The sequence below is a fragment of the Phaenicophaeus curvirostris genome, chromosome 7, assembly GCF_032191515.1.
Source record: "Phaenicophaeus curvirostris isolate KB17595 chromosome 7, BPBGC_Pcur_1.0, whole genome shotgun sequence".
Lineage (NCBI taxonomy): Eukaryota > Metazoa > Chordata > Aves > Cuculiformes > Cuculidae > Phaenicophaeus > Phaenicophaeus curvirostris.
This window is the reverse complement of record NC_091398.1, coordinates 39,922,020-39,942,170: the sequence shown is the minus strand read 5'-3', so window position 1 is coordinate 39,942,170 and position 20,151 is coordinate 39,922,020. Positions and strand designations below refer to the sequence as shown.

Sequence of the window (20,151 nt, the reverse complement as noted above, 5' to 3'; positions counted from 1 at the left end):
AGCTCAAAGCAAAAGATATAAGAGTAAGGTTTGCCAACTTGTGACACTCAAATTTGGAGAGCTCTGTGCTGCTGCCATTACAGCTGCACTATCCTTGTGCCAGGCTGGAATATCACAACGTGGAAACATATTCCCTACAGAAAGCACAAAGTTATATTGGCAGAAGGAACCTCTGGAACTCTATTTTTACTACATGAGTTTCACACGTCTATGTGTGAATTTCAGTATAGATTTACGAGAGCATTTCAGTTTATTAAAAAAGTTTAAGTGCTAAGTAATTAAAATAAAAACTCTCAGCAGCAGCTTGTAAAGCATTCTAACAAGGCACTTCTCACTTAAATTACTGGATTTCACAGTTAAATTATCAGCAAACAAATCCTACTTGACTAGAAAAATACACTGTGGCTCTTCTCAAAGCAAGACTGAAATACAAGAGAACTGGGTGATGAGTGAAAGAACACGAGTAAGTTACTTTGGTCTTACTTCTCGTCTATTTGGTGTTGTGATAGTAGCTGGAGTTTGACATCCCTCCCCCTCGGATGGCATGGACAGCCGTTGGAGAAGATGCTGGGTAGTGACCAGGGCGGATGGGCTTAGCTGCGGAGTAAAAGTAAGAAACCAAACAAGACACTTAGCTTTCACATAAGGATTTCTACCTCATCTTCGCCTCTAGTACAAACCCTTTTTACCCAAACAAGGAGCTGTGCTTGGCAGAGCAGTCGGTAATCCAGCTCTGTGGAACACAGCATTCCTGTACATCGACCAACAACAATACATCCATGTTCTGTGTGTGACAGAGCCGTTTAACCATCCCATACTCGCCTCTCATCTCTGCAAAGATCAGGGGCTGTCTACATAACAGAGGGACCTCCCAATCCACTGATATGCTCTCTATGGATTATTTACATCATTCCAGAGGATGCCGAGACAAGGCCATCAGTGGCTTTCTACAAGGAAACGCTGTGTGCTGCTTAATTCTCTCTCAGGTTTTAAGGCACCACCATTCAAAACATTATTCTCCTACTTTGGCAACTACAACAAATAATTGCAAACCCGCCCCATCGTAAACACCATTTGATATGGCGCGTGCATTCAGATTGCACGGCATCAAGCATCTGCAATTATATAGGAAGAATTTTGACTCTCCACAGCCCAAATCAAATCACAAGGAGGAGTAATCAGGGAAAAAGAGAGGAGGGGACAAGGTCCAGAAAGGCAAAGAAAGCTTGAAAGCAGGAGACTACGTGGGGGAGGAGGAAGAAAGTGAGAGATTAATTTAAAGAGACAAGTTTTCAGGTCACTAGAAGGGCACACAAGACCCATTATGCCATTTATTTTCTGAGTTAAATAGCAGAGGCACTTTAAACTTTAGGTGGGGCAGATTCTATTAAAAAGTGAAGCCTTTGAAGATCCCTGTGCAGCCGAGAAGCAGAGAGCGTGGTTTATCCTAGACTGCTGCTTTCAAAGCTCTCTCTATTTAAACACGAGCAAACAAACCAACCATGAAGTATGTGAGCAACCGCTAACCCTTTAGCTCCATGTCCTTACCAATTTGAGCAGAGTGTGCTCTCCGTGCCATGTTTTTGGCTCTCACAGCCTCCTTAATGCGATCTACCTCCTGCTGGTAGCGCTTGCGGTCTCGCATGGCATTCTCCTTGGCCTCCTTCAGTGCGCTCTCCAGGGCCTTAACTCTCTCTGCCGTAGCTCGAAGTCGTTTTTCCAGCTTAGGAAGCTCACAACGAAGATCTGCATTATCACGTACCAACTGCAAGAAAAGAAATGTCAAAAATCTCCTATGAGAGAGTTTATTCCATTCAATGGAATCTCACCCTGAAGGGTGAGGGCTCTGGGACAGACCCTGCTACTGCTGCTGGAGGGCATTCGTCATCCCTGCTTTTCCCGACTTGAGAGCAACTGTAGCAGCATCTGCATTTCTTCAGAACAGAGAAATAGCACTTTGCAAATACTCGATCACCTCGTTATTTGAGAACAGCAAAGCTGAAATGTATTACAGACAACACTGGGTATCATCAAAAATTCATCATCTTCAGCAGTTATGGCATGCTTACCTACTTGTTCCCTACTCAAGCATACAGGGAAACTAGAAACTTCAATGTCTAGAAATCACTCTAAAGCCTGCAGGTATAAATGTGATGATATACGCGACTTCGAATTCATACACTTCCTCAATTAAATATGAACCTGAGCAAGGTCTATAAATTATCAGAATAACATCTGGCTTTACGTGGAACAACCAAAGAGAGGATTGACTTGTTGATAAACAAAAACCCAATGTAAACAGATAGAAAATCCAGTACAATTTCTACTGAGCAGATCATATCGCTGCTAGAAGTCAACAGAAAACTGTTCCAAATTCTCCCTTTTCTGGAATGAAGGGAACAAAGTGGTTTAACTACCACATTAATAATACAGGAAAGCAACATTCACACGTTGTTTGACAATTGGAATGCTTTACACCTGCCAGTCCAGGCTTAGTGCCAGATGAACGCAAAGCTAAAAAAAATGTGTCACAAAGTGGTTTTTCTGCACGTGTTGAACCCTTATCCTACCAAAGAGATTTGATATGAAATAAGAGCAGGATGATACCACATTCAGGTCAAGTCCAATGTAATTTTTCCCTCTAAGTTTCTTTTGAGACGTGGACTCCTGGCTGGCTTTGAGTAAATACACGTTAATGAGAGCTATAAAAATCCATATCTGAAAACCCAGAAGATGTGCAAACTGAGTGAAAAAAAAAAGGCAAAAAAGTAAAAAGAAAAACATTTCTAACATGTCCCGATTTCCCTATTTAGAAACTAGGTCTTTACACCATCTGTTCCCTGCGACTCTCAAAATACTCAACCTTAGCGGACGCTTGTCACGGTCCAGCACCGCTTGCTTTTTAGGCACTTCCACAGGAATAAATAAAGCAAATCTCGGAGAGCACTGTGTCTCACTAATAACGGGTTCAGAAAACAGCACTGAAGAATACTATGTCATTATTAAAAATTGAAATCAAAAGGATCTTTACTATTTTGTGCTCTGCACCTGAACGGTGGGACAGTTCAGAAATACAGACATCTGACATCAGGATAAAACACATATTTACAGGCAGAAATGATCCAGTTTTACCTAACGAGGTGCTGTCTAGATACTCACACCAGCTTCAGATCAGGAGTCAAATCTGGGGATACACAATCTGTCTAGAAACCAGCAGTGAGTACACAAGGCAATAACAAACAATTCATTTTGATTTTCATGCATTACACCAATACAGTTACAACTACTCTTGTCAAAACTGCTGGAGTCTATTTTCACAGAAAAAAATAATAGCTCATTTAACACATTCATAAGAGTACGGATAGTGGCAAGAGCAGCTCTCATACCAGCCCCTATTGCCAAGAATTTAGCTGAGAAAACCTTCAACTATTTTCTTTTTAAACATAAAAAAGTGTATTCTTTTCAAAAAAAAAGGTAATTCGTGATGCTACAGAACAGTGACACACACGAAGTTTTTCCTCACAGCTGAATTTTCAGAAGCAATTGCTATTAATCAATGAAAAACAGACAAAAGACTTTGATTTAACAGTCACCAGGCAGCAGCAGGCAAGCGGAGCCCCTACCTGTTTGTGAACCTTTGTAAGCTGTTCCAGGTTGTTCTCAAGAAAGGAAATTTTCTGCTTCTGCGCGGCGCTTCCACCTCCGTCGTCGCTGTCAAGTTCAACGCTCTGCACAGGGAGACGCAGCAGTCAGCAAAGCCAGGCAGAAACTCAAGACGAAGCTCAGGTCTTTTGTGAATTTAAGTTTCCCAAAGGCAGAAAAGTCTTCCGAAGCCCCAAATTAAAAAGAATTTATTTTACCTGTTGATTTTATATTTAAAAGCCATGTTTCCCAGTACACAAAACGTAAACTATAGGCATATCTCGGAGACACTGGGGGTTTCAGAACACCACAATAAAGTGAATATTGCAATAAAGTAAGTCACATGGGTTTTTGGTTTCCCAGTTCGCTTAAAAGATGTTTACACTGCACTGAAGTCTATTAAGTATGCAATATCACTATGTGTAAAAACATAATGTACACATCTGAATTAAAAAATACTTTATTGCTATAAAATGAAGCAAGAGAAAAACCACAATATCTGCAAAGCACAGTAAAGAACAATAAAACAAGGTATGCCTTTATTCTGACTGAACAGGGGGATCCTGAATAGAAAAAATAATAGATTTTAGTGGGGAAACCCCCTTTTCCTCTCTTTTTTTGACACCTGGGAGACATCTTTAAGTAATATGGGGTCTCAACCTTACAAAAACAAATATAAAACCTCTTCCCAAAATTACTCTAAAGGGCTGAAAAGTATTCCAAAGCCTTTGACTATTTATGCAGCTCTGACTCTTCTTCAAGAGTTAAAAACGCATTAATTTTTGCCAAACAAACGCCTGGTCTTACTTTTTTAACGCGGGTCGTGAGATCTTGCACAAACAGTTTGCGCAGGTTGTGAAGAGTCTGAAGTTCTCTTGCCTGGAATCAAAACAAAAAGGAACCAGTAAGGTACGGTAGAGACTCCGGTGTAAAAGTTCTCAGATTTGTGTTGATACAATGATTGTTGTGATTTACTGACAAGGTACCTGCCTGCAGGTGCGTGCAGCTCACAGCAAGGCAGTGCCCACGCTGTTTAGTGTTTGATAGGAATGGTTGGACTCGATGATGCGGTGGGTCTCTTCCAGCCTGGTTATTCTATGATTCTATGATTCACTGAAGAGCTCTTCCACCTCCCAAGGTGTTCACCACACCAAAGCTGCTTTGGGAAATAGGTCGACACTGTCTTAGAGCGTGGGGAAACAACAGCAGAAGCTGAAGTCTCACAAGTTGGTCCTGGTTACACACATCTAGTGACGTGGAAGAGCTCTGGATTCCCTCTCTAGCCAACGCGTTGGCCTGCTCTTAACACTTACTCACAGGCACTTAGGGTGTTTAAGTGCTTTTTAAGTTTTGGCAAAACCAGAGGATTTCCTGGCTCTTTTTATACGCATCAACTTCTCAGGCTCAGTGAAAGAATCACCTGACTCCAGAGTGAAGGTGTGAGCCGAGAAGTGGCAACCCTGCACCCACTCCCAGAAGGATGAAGCACTAATCCATTCACAGGAAAGGAAACTGTGTGGATATGCAGCTCACCCCAACCCCAGACTGCAAAGTCAAATCAAAGAGAATTGTCCTTCCCAAGTTGGTAAGAGCAACCTTAGCATTTCCATTGTTTGCTTATCTCCCATACTGCAATTTAAACGAATCGGCTCCACCACGTGAACAAGTTTTGAACTTGAATTTTTTATCTTTATCTCTCAGAAGAAAAAGGCAAAACTGCCTCGGAAATGAAAAAGAAGCTTCCTTCATGGGACTACTGGAAACCACACGACAAGCAGAGCTGATATACACGAGCGATGTGGTACCCAGGAGAGGCACTGCATGCAGAGCAGCTGCGAGCTCCCCTTTGGGGTGTTGCCCCAGCAGACCTCCACCCCATAATTCCCTCCCACAAGTCCCCTTATTTTGTTTCCTCATCAGCCCAGAGCTGGGAAGAACGAGTCAAAGAAAAGGCAGCAGCCGTAATCCAACCTAAACTGTTCTTCACCTCTTTCTTCTCAAAGCAACCATCCAACGGATACGTGGCACCCAATGTCCCCCCATACCAACAGGGGACATTGATATCAGTGACATTCATATCAGCAAGGTTGATTACACCTCACCCTTGCAGGAGTTTATTTTAACAAGGCTTATGTCTGGTGGAACTATCAGGAGCCAAAACTGAAAGGACCTGAGTGGTTCAGCTTCAGGTTTTTACAGGTAATGAACCCAATGGCTCCAGAGGCCACTATAAGATTGATTTTTAAAGCATCACACAGAGGAGAAAACGCTGTGTTTGAGTTGATAACTACGTTAACATCAGCGAAAAAATCACTATATGGACATTTCCAACTAGTGTTGAGGGACATGGTTTAGTATTTGATAGGAATGGTTGGACTCAATAATCCGATGGGTCTTTTCCAACCTAGTGACTCTATGATTCTATGATGCTCCTAAACCAGCTGTGGTTTGGACCAATGTCTGAGATCTTGGAGAAAGCTTGCGTTATTTTAGAGACAGATAAAAATGCAGCTTCCAACAAAACTATGCAGCGTCAGCTTCTAGCCAGAAGCCATCCATAACAAATTGCATTTTTAACATTGCATGCACAAGTTCATATTTCCTTGTAAGCTGTTACACCGGTCGAGTTAGAGGCGGGTACGTATCACCCAACTGAGCTACACTGGGTTGTTCAGCCTGGAGAAGAGAAGGCTCCGAGGATATCTTATAGTGACCTTCCAGCACCTGAAGGGGCTACAAGAAAGCTGAGGAGGGACTGTTCACAAAGGCTTGGGGTGATAGTACCAAGGGGAATGGCTATAAATTGGAGAGGAGAAGATTTAGATTAGACATAAGGAGGAAATTCATCATGATGAGGGTGGGGAGGCCCTGGCCCAGGCTGCCCAGAGCCGGGGTGGCTGCCCCATCCCTGGAGGGGTTCAAGGCCAGGTTGGATGAGCCTTGGGCAGCCTGATCAAGTGGGAGGTGTCCCTGTCCTTGGCAGGGAGGTTGAAATTAAATGATCTTTAAGGTCTTTTCCAGCTCAAACCATTCTATGATTCTATTCAGTAAGCTGGTTATTTCAGGTGATTCAAAGGAACAAGGACCGTGAAAGAGAGTACCAGTCCACTTAACAGTGATTGCTTATTCAGAGAAGGCAACAATAACAGCCTTTCATCTTAAATTTTAAAATTTAGTTTCATAATTTGGCAAAATTCACAAAGTTAGCCTACTGTGATATAAATTGGTCATTTCCTTGGGCACAGATACAAGTGTTTGATAATACATCAGTGATAAGGACTTGGGGGGTAAAAGCTCATTGAAGTATAACGCCAACATACCACTGTTTCCTCCAGTCCCTTAAGATCTTCTCTTGCTTGTTCCCTTTTATCATTAAGCAGTCTAGAAAGATCACAACATTAATGAAAAATGCTGCAGTCACGTAAGACAGAGGAGAATCAATCAACATTGAGCTTGAGTAGAACATCTGCAGATGTGAGCAAATTGTACATCTCTGAATCTGTAATTATGCTTCCAACTCTCCCAAATACGCCAGCTTCTCACACGGAAAGGCTGAGCCAGCATTTCCATGTTTTGTGTTCACACATGAAATTTTTCTCTCCCATTTCCAGGAAAACCTGGAATGTCAGATGTCTGATTTATTACGAGCCCAGCCCATCCAGACCTCACCTTCTTTCTTGTTTGTTTTTTTGCTGCGCTTGAATAACTGGGGGATTTAACCCTCGCTATGATATTTCTAAAACTAACTAAATAAATAAATACTCTTTTTGGGAATTATCAAATCCACCATTAAAAAGCGCACAGTCTAAAGAAATAATTGGTGATTATTTTAATGCTCTGTGTTGGCTTCTTACTGAAATGATATTTCTAGTGTGAATATTTTAACACAAATGCTTCTCAGCAGACACTTCCCATGGACACATAAAACCCCACTACATTCAAGGACACCAGATGAGAAAACTGTTGACTTACATGAGCTTTTCCAGTTTCATTTCTCTTTCCTGGTCCTCAATTTTTAATTTATCGTAATCGGCACTGAGTTTCTCTTGTTCCAGTTGCAGCTTCTGGTTCATACTGGAATAGGAAAGAAAAAGTCAGTGCAGCTCAGTCCTAAACCCCATAAAAGTGGGAGGGCACATCTCCATAAACAGAACTGGCTTAGACAGAGAAAGTGAAGCTGTAACTCTCTAATGAGAAATTTGGAAAGAAATTAAGCTCCAAGAAATAGCTTTTATGCAAAAATATTGGAGAATTAAATACACTGCCTTGCTTCCTTTATCTTAAAGGACAAACCATACTTCCAGTCTTTCTGTCCTGCTTCCTCATGTCTCGCATTTCCCTGTTATCACCTTTGGCCACACAATAAATATGAGGGAAGTATGAACACTACATTGGGATTGCCTAGATTTTATGAATAGTGATAAAAAGAATTTTATAGGAGCAAAGAACACCCTTTTCCAAGTGCTGGAATACCTGACTAACAGAGTTAGGAAGCCTGTGGCAGCACTAGTAGCTACAAGAGGCTCTAAAAACCTTCATCTGTTCTCCTCCAGGCTTCTTTTGCCTAATGACCTGCAGGGGTAACATTCTTTTTCCTCTCTAGAACCTTATGGGCTTGTTAAAGCTCCACATAAAGAACTAGGCACTATAATCCCCCGTTCAAAGTAATTAGAGGGTTGGCAGCGGCACCTACGTTCTGTATAACACCAAAATATGTAGGTATCAACTAAAACTAATAAAAACAACCCCAAAACATCCCTACAGCATCACAGAACAGGACAGGCACAGAGAAAGCGATGGAGCGAGTGAACATACTCTCTGATTTCATCAATTATTTTCTGCTTCTCTTCAATTTCATCCCTCAGCCTGGACAGCTGCTTCTGGTGGGCTTCCCTGTGGCTCTCCATCTGCTGCTCCAGGGCCTTCTGCAGAGGGCAAAAACCAGAGCCACACATGAAACCCAAATCAAGTAGCACACAGCTGAGTGTCCTACGTGTCAGCCAAGTCAACCTCTCTTTCTGGATGTGAGTGAGGTTCATCAAATCAGGTTAATTCAGGAGTCTGCCTGGTAGATCTTTCCATGATTACAAAACCACGTAGCTACCCATCCAAGCATTTAATTCAGACAGTTTCTAGCAACAGATGGACACCAATTTCTACTCATTTTCTTGTCATAACTACTGCACGCGAAAGCCAGGGTGTTAGCACATCAACTGCCAAGAACAACACTGTTTTTACCAGTCCTCTATTATTTCACCTGTTTATTCACCCAAGAAAATTGGACAGCTACACCTGTGACAGAAGTGAAACCCAGAACACCCTCCCCATCTGAGAAATGAATCCCCACAGCCCTGTTATTTAAATTCCAGATTAGCTATATCTCAAGTAATAAGAAAAGCTCAATGCATCCCTTTAGATTGTTAAGAAAAAATTTGCTTTTTTCCTTCCAAGTATAGGAATAACCGTTACAACCGCTTTAATAACTTTTTGTAATGGGGTAAAAGTTGCGAAGCTGACAAACCTCTAGTGATATTTGTATCACTAGATACAAATCTTGTAAAACTGTATTTTTTCCTTTTCTGCAATTTGCAATTATTTCTAGGAGACAGTCAGAATTGTTGCCAATTTATTTGGGAAAGCGGCTTCTTTTTCATCAATTTTTTCAGTACCTAAGTTCTATTCACCCCTGTAGCCTCATTCACTACTTCACAAATTGACTTTCAACAGAGTTCCAGCAGCAGAAAATCAGAGTAACACAGAGCTGAAGCGATATCAATTTTCAATCACATATAACAAAACTGTTCTCAACTACGGACGCAGTATACCGGCTCCTATATTTTGGTGCTCCATTTGTGTGATCTGAGGAAGCCAAGCATCTCCAGTTCAGCAAACACAGTCCACTGAGCCTCTCTGCTCTTTGAAGCTGGCTCAGCTTACAAATAGCTCTCAGAAGACGCGCTCCCCTCCAGTGTTCAGACTAGAATTTGCTTTTTTCTATCATCTAGTCAACAACCTCAACACTAGCAAGTTCTCTAATTTCAGGTTGCAAAGGCTGCTCAATTACACGAGGTCAGGTTTTCTAACAGAGGCTGCAAGTGTTTTCTAAAAGCACACAACGTGTACGGGAAGACAAAATTACACCCTAACTATCAGCATAATGAACGATGGCGCTGAGAAATGCCCTCTAAAATTGCAGCACACCCTCCTACCTTCATCTCCTCGGCGTCCTGAAGCCGGGTCAGATGCTCCTTCTCCTTATCCTGGAAACTGACTTCATGCATTTTTTCTGTTTAAAGTTGGAGACAGTTGAGAATTAACCGCACGTCCAGCCATTTGAAAACACAGTTCCTCTTACTGCAGGGGCAGCAGGAGCAGGGGAGGCAGCTTTGGAGGGGCAGAAACAGCCGTGGTTTGCAGTACCCAGGCTGTGACCACACTGCCCAAATCCCCTTTTCCTTTACTAACAGGCCACACTGTTTTCAGCCCACCCAGCACCTTTCCAACCTACCCTTGTCTCCTTATAGAATCATGGAATAGTTTGGGTTGGAAGGGACATCAAAGCCCATCCAGTCCCACCCCTGCCACGGGCAGGGACACCTCCCACTGGATCAGGGGCTCCAAGCCCCATCCAACCTGGCCTTGAACCCCTCCAGGGATGGGGCAGCCACCACGTCCCTGGGTAACCGGTTCCAGTGCCTCAGCACCCTCATTGTGAAAAAATCATTCTGAATCACAATTTTACATCTTCACTGCAAAATATTATAATAAAGCAGGAGTAGGAGTTTGTACATATGATACTGCAGCCAATACTGTTTTTTCCAAGATACAGCTGGTGACGAAGTGATGAGCACAAGACCCCATCTTTTACCTTGGGCACGTAACTTGGCCAGTTCTTCATTGAGAGAGTCCTGTGACTCTTCCAGCTGCCTTCTCTTCTGCTCCATATTTTGCATGTAGTCTGTCAGGGACTTGATCTTTGCTTCATGCTTTAAAGAGAAGGGGAATGGCATGAGATGTGAGCACCACAGCTTGTTACCTAGGAATTCAGGTACTATCCTACAAAGAGGGAGAACTATAGAGATCTCTACACATCCAGAGCTGATGACCGGGAGAAATCAGAGCCAAAGATCTGAGAAAGAGCTCACAGATCAAAACAAACTGCGTTTTTAAAGGTCACATGTAGTAGCCCAAGACACATACTGGGCAGCAATTCAAAGACATCATTGGAAGCTTATGACTTGGTGTTAAACAAACAGCAGCAGCTTTCCAAAACCAGCTAAACAGCCTGATGGCTTCTGAGGTGGCTTCCTGGATGCTTCAACCTGCAGAAGCTCAGATTGACCTCCCCGAGCCAGAAGCGTGCAAACAGCTGTTTTGCGAGTTAAGCCTTGATCTGCATTCCTAAAGCAAGTTCCCAAGGAAAGGGAGCGGCACAGGCTGACAGGATAACTTCCTTCAGTGGCCATGCCAGTCCAGGCTCTACTTGAAGCCAGGATGGAAATTAGAGTTTTTACTTAGCATTCTTGGACAGCCAATATCCTCAGGACTCCAGCCTCCCTGAAACTACGAAGCACACATCCAGCTATAGCTTTATTGAGCAGAACTTAATAAAGACCACCTCCAGGCAGCTGAGCATGTTGAAGCAGTGAGCCATCTCCAGCAGCAAGCTTCAGTGCTTCTAACCGCACGCGCTACAAAGCCCTCCTACCATCTGGGCTTCTATCTTGCATAGCAATGTTTTCCATAATGTATTATTTCATATATTACCATCTAGTTATCTTGGTACCATTCTAAGAGACCAGGCAACAGGTGGTTCTCTGACTGTTTTGCTGGTGAACCATACAAACACTGCTTTCTTTCTCTGGTTGCTTTTAAATTGAAGGTGTAACAATACAAATTCATGCTAAAGAAATGGCTCCGAGGAGGATTTTCACTACTCTGCCATAGACCACATGCAGGATCGACAGCAGGATGCAATCTTGCCACAGAATGTGCTGAAAAACACTGAGGGGGAGGAATGGGAGAAGAGAAAAAAACCAAACCAGACAAGAGAAACACCACTCTGCTCCCTTAAGTCTCATTTCTCACTCCTAGCACACAAATTTCATGTGGAAGGGGGCTGGGAAAGTCATCAGACCTTGCTGCAAAGGGACAAGGAAGGAACAAACGTACTTGTGAGATGAGGAGCTGGCAAGCTGCAAGCTCCCTCTCGCTGGCGTTCATCTTCCTGTTGGAGTCTATCTGGGCGCTCTCCAGCTGCTTGCTGCGGTTCACCAGAGACTTCACCTCAGACTTCATCTTGCTGATGTAAAGCCGCGCCATGGTGAACTCCTCCTCAATCACACCATTCACATCTGCTAACTAAACACACAAAGATCGTGATCTTTAAGGTGCGGTTCTTACAGGTGAGTCAATGCAAAACAGTCTTCCTGCTGTGAAACTCTTGTTGAGAGCCAGGACGCCTCTGTGAAAGCACAGCAGCACTCGAGAAGTACCACAGACCTTAGATCACCTAAAAACATGTTTTAGCACTCAGTTTCATACAGTCTTCACTGATAAGCCACAGAAGTGAGAAATTAAGGCTTGCACTCGCAGGGTGCTTCATCAGTTTAGTGGTTCGACACCTAGAGTAATCAAGCCCACCATCCTGGCAAAAGCAGGTTGTGGTGAAACCTTCTCACATCACCAGTACATTTCATTCTTTCAAGCAGCTAAAAGCTGAGAGGAAGTTGCATAGAATCATAGAATCACCAGGTTGGAAGAGACCCACGGGATCATCGAGTCCAACCATTCCCATCAATGTCTAACCCATGTCCCTCAGCACTTCATCCACCCATGCCTTAAACCCCTCCAGGGAAGGTGACTCAACCCCCTCCCTGGGCAGCCTCGGACAGGGACCAATGACCCTTTCTGTGAAAAATTTTTTCCGAATGTCCAGCCCAAACCACCCCTGGCAAGGCTCGAGGCCATTCCCTCTCGTCTTGTCCCCTGTCACTTGCGAGAAGAGCCCAGCTCCCTCCTCTCCACAACCTCCTTTCAGGTAGCTGTAGAGAGCAATGTACTCCTTAAAGAAATCTCCTCTTGAAGGTTTGTGCTTCTTCAATAAGGAGCTGCATGACAGACATAGGTCTGGAAAACTCACCTGGCAAGAGGAAAGTAACCAATCTCATCTCTAACTATGAGCATCTCTCTATTTATATCTCATTTCCTTCCCTGGTTTAATGTGGTGCCTTTTATTCGCATGTTTTTCTCTTCATGATATTTCTTCCATTACTTAATTCATGAAACCCACTGACAAGCTGTGAAGGTTCTCCTCCAGCGAGCATATGGCTACCAATTTCATCTGCTTTTTGCCTTTTTCCCAGCACTGCTGAGGGGAAGGAAACATGTGCTGTAGATTCTCCCAACATCCTAAAACCTGCAACTATTTCTCAAACCCTCAATTTGGTCTGAAATTAAACACACTTTGAGAAGAGGCTAATTGCCAACAAATTTGAAGTTCTTCTTCTAAAGGCTTGCCGATCTGGCCTTATTTACACCGACAGCTGTCCTGTAAAATGCTGACATCTTAGTTACTATAAAAATTTGTATCAAACAGACTCCACCTCCATTTTCATAGATTTCCTCCTATAGTTCCATCCCAACGGCCAGCAGAGGTTGCTGTAACATCTAGCAAAGTCCAGTCTTGTCTGGCATCTGCATAACCACGCCAGACAGAGGGACTGTGACCTCTACAGCACAAGCAGGCTGGAGCATCTGCTGATCCAAGGGGCCTTTAGCAGAATATCAACAACTCCCAGAGTCTCCAGCTGCATATACTCACCTTTACCTTTCACCTCTGACAAAGTTCATGTAAGATCATCGCTCAAGAGCTAAAAAGTGAAGGAAAAGCAAGAAAACGGAGTGCACTGCAAGTAAGATATGGGATTCTTGAGTATTCATTTCTTAACCGGTTTTAGCAATTGTTCTTTTTCACGTGGTGTTGACATCTTATCTGGCCCTTCAAAGTCACCAAGAAGGTTCTCCAGGCCATGAAGTTTCCATCAGAGATGAGCCAGGCAGCAATGACTATACAAGCATCTTGTGTGAGGCTTAGCATGTTGTTCATCTACAACACAAGAAGGATGATAAAGCGAGTAGCTACCTCCTCTACCGTGTCTCTAAACCCAAGAGATAGACAGGAGACGAATTCCAAAGCAAAGCTGGCCAGAAATTGCACCACCTCCAGGCACAGTCAGACACCAAGATCTCCGCTGCTTCAACCACCTTCGCTCCCATTCTTATCTCAGAGGGAAACAATCCTCTGCAACTCTTCCTCTCTAAGTTCATCAGTGAATGATGACTGACAGAAGTTAAGCTGGTCCTACCATCATGTAGATGTTTATGTGGTATCCAGCACATAATCTGTGCTGGAAATCAGCATGTTTAAAGCAGCATGGGTTCTCTGATGAAGCCAGATACTGTTGAAAGGCAATAAACACCAGAATGCAGAAAACACCATTTCCACGCAGATCTTTTCCTTCAGGTGCCCTCAGTTCAGATCTCTGGCTTAGAGAACTCTTCATCTGCAGCCACACAACAGTTCTAGGGCAAACTTCAAACAAAAAGGTAGCCACCCAGAAGCCAAATCTCACCAAGAGAGATTCTTCAGATTCTGGGAACGCTGGATCATGCCAGCTAATGAAGGAGCAGGGCTACATGTGTATTGTTTGGGGGAGAACTCTGTCCCACCCCAACTAATAAATGCATCAACACACAGATGGGCTGCATTTGTCTGGCCTCAAACACTGAAGGAGGAATAAATGTAGTGAATGTGTGCACAGACACCGACCATCTCTGACCCAGACAAAGGTCTCTTCAGTATTTTACTCTGTGCTCTAACCAGGATTTAAACTGCAGTGTCCTGGGAGGAGGCCTAATGTATCATAGAATCATAGACTGGTTTGGGTTGGAAGGTATCTTAAAGATCATCCAGTTCCAACTCCCCTGCCATGGGCAGGGACACAAATACGTATCACACATATTCCACATCAAGTGTGTTTGTATTGCAGGAGGTGTCGGGGGAGAAACAACACAGACAGCCCACTTACTGTTTTAACATCATTAGTACCAATGATCCCTCCAATCTCCCCCAGGTCCTTAAGCAGCAAGTTCAAGATTTCCGTAGCTCTCTTCTTCTGATGGTTACTGAGCTCCTGCAACTGGCCCAGCTCCCTCTGCGTTGCGGTCAGGGCACTCTGAAAAGGTTTAAAAGCAAAAGTTACCTTCCGCGCTGCAGGCTGGACATCAGTTCTATTACGATATCCAGTGTACAAGGCATTGTCTTGGATTTTCCTGAACACGCCTACTGGCTCGATGCACCGACGCAAACCATTTCACCTTGCTGTAATCCACTTTTACAACTCGCTTGCTAACGAGGCTACTTTAGATCTATTAAACGCAGTAAATCCTCTAAGAATCTTATTTGCATAATATATGTCAGAGAAGGTTAATCACAGAGAAACAGGTATAGAAGGAGATAAAACTCTTTTTCTTTTCACATGGATTTCATAGTAATCTCTTTTACTGAAGTGGATAACAAAGTATTCCTTTTACTGAACTGTATAATGAGGTCTTCCACGGAAACAGATCTGTTAATAACAGCTTCCTCAGTTTGTATAAGGAACTAAGGAACAAGGATGTATTAAACTAGTAAGTCAAAGTTGATTTTTTCCTTAAGATCAGTACACATAGGCTGAAAAAGTTGATTTTTTCTCTGATTCCTTCTTTGAAATTCTGACTTTACACAAAATCCCTGCTCCACGGCAGAGTCCAGAGAAACACAAAATGCTGCAATTTGCATAAAGCAGTTTATTTTTCTTGGCCTCATATAGTTTTTAAATTACCCAAACATGGAATGGCCACTTCTCCCATTCAGTCGAGTTGCTGCTGTGGTGTGCAAACTACAGAGGCTGCAACAAAGCCATCAGCTTCCAGAGAGCAGTTTCTGAGTCATCTTAATTCTATTGTTTAATTAAGATGGAAGAGAGAAGGTAGCATTACAAAATATGGAACTTAGAACAACTTCCCTGCTACTCCAATTTTTAACCTACACTGTAACGTACTTGGGAGCAGCACCTGAAAGATTCCCGCAATGGAGTAGGGGAGCAGTTATCTGGGAACCCCTATGGAATTCTTTAGGGGAGCTGTGGAGGGAACAAGCACGATAAACCGCTTGCTCTTACACTCTTCTGTGCCAGCTCGTCAGCCAGCTGCTCGTTGGCTCGTGTTTTGTCCTCCACTTCTTGGGATTTCTGGTCATAATTGACAGCTAACTCCTCCAGAGCCTGAAGGACCTCCTTCACTTCATCTTTCGCCGCTTCGTTCTCAATCTGAAGACGGGTCAGCTCCTCTTGAATCTTCTCATAATCTCTCCTAGTGGAGGCCAGAAGCTGGGAACCAGATATCACAGAAGCGTTAGGTCACCCAAGAACTCATTCAAAAGACAACATTGAAAAGGACAAAACCAGACAAAGAGAGAAAGAAAACACGAGCACACAAGATAGAGAAAGCAGAAGAGAATAAATCCTGTTACTGCACCAGAAACAGCATCAGTTTCAGCATAAATGTATTTGAAGAAAGCAAAAAAGGCTCCAGACTTCAATGAAAATCAAAATCTAAAAATCAAATCCTATTATGACACAAGACTGAGGCAAAGAAATTTATTTTATCATGGCTCCAAATACATTTTCTGCCCTCAATCCACTGCTGCAGCTAGGACCAAAAAAATACCACAAAGGACACTGTTTAAACGCAGACTCACAGCTTTGAACTGAACCAAGTAAAAGGCTTCTCTGAGGCAGCCTCAAAGTTCTTGTGGCACTAGAGGGACACTGTGATACGCAAACCTATGATGATTACTCTGAGTTATCAGCTGAACCGTGATGCTGAAGCCAGATTAGCTGCTCCTATTTGCTGAGGCTAAAAAATAACTAAAGAAGAAAATACATACTTCATGCATACTAGGGAGTATTTCCAGTTTATAAAACTGATTAATTATAGTCTTTGCGTGCTACTAAGAGAGATGCTGAAGCCTTGAGTAACAGTTCTGATTGTAAGAGGTCAGCTGCACAGCCCCTTGTACCACTCTATCTTCATTCAGATGCTGAAGTGTCCAAAATTCAGATATTAGGTTTTTAGCACAAAACCAGACTCCACTGCAGCCATTTACTGCAGAACAACATGAAAATAAAAACAAGTGCCACCTAAAACCTATTGATAATATTACAGTTCTGGGAATACTAGCAACATCAGGACTTAAATTTGCATAAAAACAACATGTAGGGCAATAACATGTAAAATTAAGTGCGCAAGATGGTATTCATGCTCACAGATCATCCTGCCAGCAAGGACTGGACATTTCTTTACAATGTCCCCTTATTTCCAAGCCTTCCAATGTATGGATCAGTGTAACATCACTGTGCTGCAGCTTTCTCAGACAGCAGAACACAGTCTGCTCTAATGAAAAGCTCTGGATGGACCTCTCCTGCCCTGCCCCACCACCACCCACTGCGCTTCACTCCCAAGCCCCGAAGAAAGTCAGTGTGAGACCCCAGGGCAAAGCAGAAACGTCTCTCTACAACAGCCCACCTGAAAGGAGAGATGGCAGAGAACACGCCGCCCTTTTTTGGCTCAGAAAATGGAAAATAGGAAACCAACCAGGCAGCTCCAAACGCTGGCACGTGCCCAAAGTGGCCAAGAGAGGATTCAGATGTAAGAGAAATTTATCTCACTGGTAAAGCTGCAGCCTCAGAAGTGCACTCACGTTACAGAAAAACCCGCTGAATTGCCAAAGCCAGATGGCATGTAAATATTTAAACAACAAAATAGCTTAAAATAATCTTTCTACTAAAGACAGATGGAACTATTATTTACATTTGCTTAAGAAAATTTCTGTGTGACTATTCCTGCTTTCAAGTAAAGGAAAGTGTTATGTATCACCTAGAGCACCAACATAGCTTCCCAGAAGAATCTTGTTGATGGAACGTGGAAAAACATACCACAATTTTAAAGGCCATTAAGAACACATCACACTCATCAGCTGTAGACAAAGGGCAGGAGATGAGGTTGCAGGGCTTCGCAGAGCTGCTTGCAGCGTGCAAGATGCAGGGGTAGAAGATTCAGAATCCCCTCCCAAAAAAAACCCACAAAACACACACCCTGAGAACCAGCCAGTGGTGAAAAGGTGCCAAGAGATACCACTATCAGCACAAGGCCATCTGTGGCGGGCCTTGGATTTATAATTAACCTGCTAGCTTAATCAAGCAGAAAAAAGTATTCTGGTTAATTAGGGGGAAGCAGAGTGAGGCAGCTGCTCTGCAGCTACTGTATCACAGAGCTAACCACAGCTCTGGAACAGAATCCATCGCTCCTGCGGCACAGGTGAAGCTTACGTGGGGAAGCCAAAACCTCAAAAAAAGGAATGCAATTCCCTTGAAGGAATCAAAAATATTGCATTAGCTTTCAAAGGTAAAAGATGGATAAGCTTCTCAGACGAACCAGCTAAACCTCCTGAACACGTGATGCGACATCAGCTGCAGAGATGTCAGTAAGTCAGCAAAGCCAGACTAAAAGATGGGCAAAAAGGAGGGGGAGAAGGGATCTGAAAGGAAAGGATTAGAGGCTGCTGAAAACTTGATTCATCTTCCAGATGTAACACTGAATAAGGGACACAAAGAGGGTGCAGCACAAAGCAGCGTACAGCATGCTCCCAAATATCTAACGCAAAGAGGATTCTGACCCTCTATTCCTCTCCTGAGAGACCTCATCTGGAGTATTGGGTCCAGTTCTGGAATCTTCAACATAAGAAGGAGATGGAGCTGTTGGAACAGGTCCAGAGGAGGCTACAAAGATGATCAGAGGGGTGGAGAACCTTCCCTATGAGCACAGGCTGAGAGAGTTGGGGTTGTTCAGCCTGGAGAAGAGAAGGCTCCAAGAAGACCTTATAGCAGCTTCCAGTGCTGAAAGGGGCTACAAGAAAGCTGGGGAGGGATTGTTCATAAAGGCTTGTGGTGATAGGACAAGGGGGAATGGGTATGAACTGGAGAGGGACAGAGTTAGGCTTGATATAAGGAAGAATTTCTTCACCATGGGAGTGGTGAGACACTGGAAGAGGTTGCCCAGGGAAGTGGTGGCTGCCCCGTCCCTGGAGGTGTTCAAGGCCAGCGTGGATAGAGCCTTGGGAATTAGAAGGCTCAGATACCTCACTAGGAAGGCAACACAGGATTGTTTTGGGGGTTTTGAGGCATATTTTGTAATATCTTTCCATAGAAATCTTTCTACTGGTCCAGTGGGACGTCCCTGCACATGGCAGGGGGGTTGGAACTAGAGGATCTTTAAGGTCGCTTCCAACCCTAACTATTCTATGATTTTCTGAATGCACATCTCTCACGAAATAAGATACAAGAAAAAAACACAAGAGGAAAAATAAGCTTTAGATGAGAAAGCTGATGTAAAAGAGAGAGAAAGTGTAAATAACACACATCAGAAAATAATGTTGCTGAGAACACACAAACTTCTCTTATATTTATACAGCCAGGGACAAAATACACAGAGTAACCAAGAATAAGTTGTGGCAAGCGAATGGAGAGCTTAATCCTGGAGCAAAATAAAAGTGGTAATTTCTGCAGTGAGGATAAGACCCCGAAGGTGGCAGGTGCGTCATGAGTGATGAGTAAGACATTTTCATCCATTGTTCTCTGTCTGCTACGGAGCCAACCTTGGAAACCCTTCCTGAGGGCTTGGTTAAGGATTAAGGCAGAATCATTTTTCAAATACAAGGGAGTTTTCACACCCAAAGCAAGCAGCCAGAATAATGCTGTGCTCCAACTGAAGCAGCTCGGCAGCCAGGAGGGGCTCCTAGGGATTCACAACAGTGTTTCATGTAGGGACCAACATTCCGGATCACTAGTGATGCGTGATGTCCCACACCAGGATTCTATTCATGGTCTGAAAGGTCCTCCTCCACTTTCCCACAGTTTGAAACCCAGTATAAAATGACCTTCTAAGAAATATCACAGTGACTTCTGGTAATTTGGTGTTATTACCAGATTTAGATATTCAGAACCTCTTGTAAACAAATGACAGGTAAGGAAATGACTGTAAGTCTAGTGATCATATTCCTCATCTTCAAAACAACAAACATGCATGTTTATGGGCAGAAACAACAAAATAAAATGTTTAAAGTGAGTAATCAAAGATTTTAAAGCAAATCTCTGGCAGCACCAATGTCTCAGGCTCACAGATTTCTCTCAGCACTGCCTCTAATTAGAGGCCCATGCCAAAATAACGAATGTAAGTGATTTATTACCAGGAGTAATTGTTCTACTGTCGAACCAGGAAACCTGCTCCTACCTTGGTATCTCCCAGCATCACTTCCCAGCAGGACGGTGTGCTATTATAAGGAATTATCAAGCCTTAATGGTCTTCTGAGGATATTGTGAAATTTGAAGCTTAAACCTAGCTGTCATG

At 43.3% G+C, this 20,151-nt stretch overlaps 2 protein-coding genes across 2 annotated transcripts in view; both read right to left on the bottom strand.

The window, feature by feature from the left end:
- KIF5C (kinesin family member 5C) overlaps positions 1-20,151 on the bottom strand; it is an 82,910-nt gene that overhangs the window by 7,703 nt on the left and 55,056 nt on the right. The window contains exons 14-25 of the mRNA XM_069861674.1: positions 15,867-16,073; positions 14,733-14,879; positions 11,815-12,003; positions 10,511-10,628; positions 9,852-9,928; positions 8,458-8,567; positions 7,615-7,716; positions 6,963-7,023; positions 4,450-4,521; positions 3,624-3,728; positions 1,549-1,765; positions 484-597 (exon numbers count right to left, since the gene is read on the bottom strand). Of these exons, the coding sequence (XP_069717775.1) occupies positions 491-597; positions 1,549-1,765; positions 3,624-3,728; positions 4,450-4,521; positions 6,963-7,023; positions 7,615-7,716; positions 8,458-8,567; positions 9,852-9,928; positions 10,511-10,628; positions 11,815-12,003; positions 14,733-14,879; positions 15,867-16,073 (1,512 nt within the window). The 3' untranslated portion in view covers positions 484-490. The remainder of the gene's footprint in view (positions 1-483; positions 598-1,548; positions 1,766-3,623; positions 3,729-4,449; positions 4,522-6,962; positions 7,024-7,614; positions 7,717-8,457; positions 8,568-9,851; positions 9,929-10,510; positions 10,629-11,814; positions 12,004-14,732; positions 14,880-15,866; positions 16,074-20,151) is intronic.
- The window catches only part of LYPD6B (LY6/PLAUR domain containing 6B), a 97,626-nt gene that overhangs the window by 53,660 nt on the left and 23,815 nt on the right, over positions 1-20,151 (bottom strand). The window lies entirely within an intron of this gene.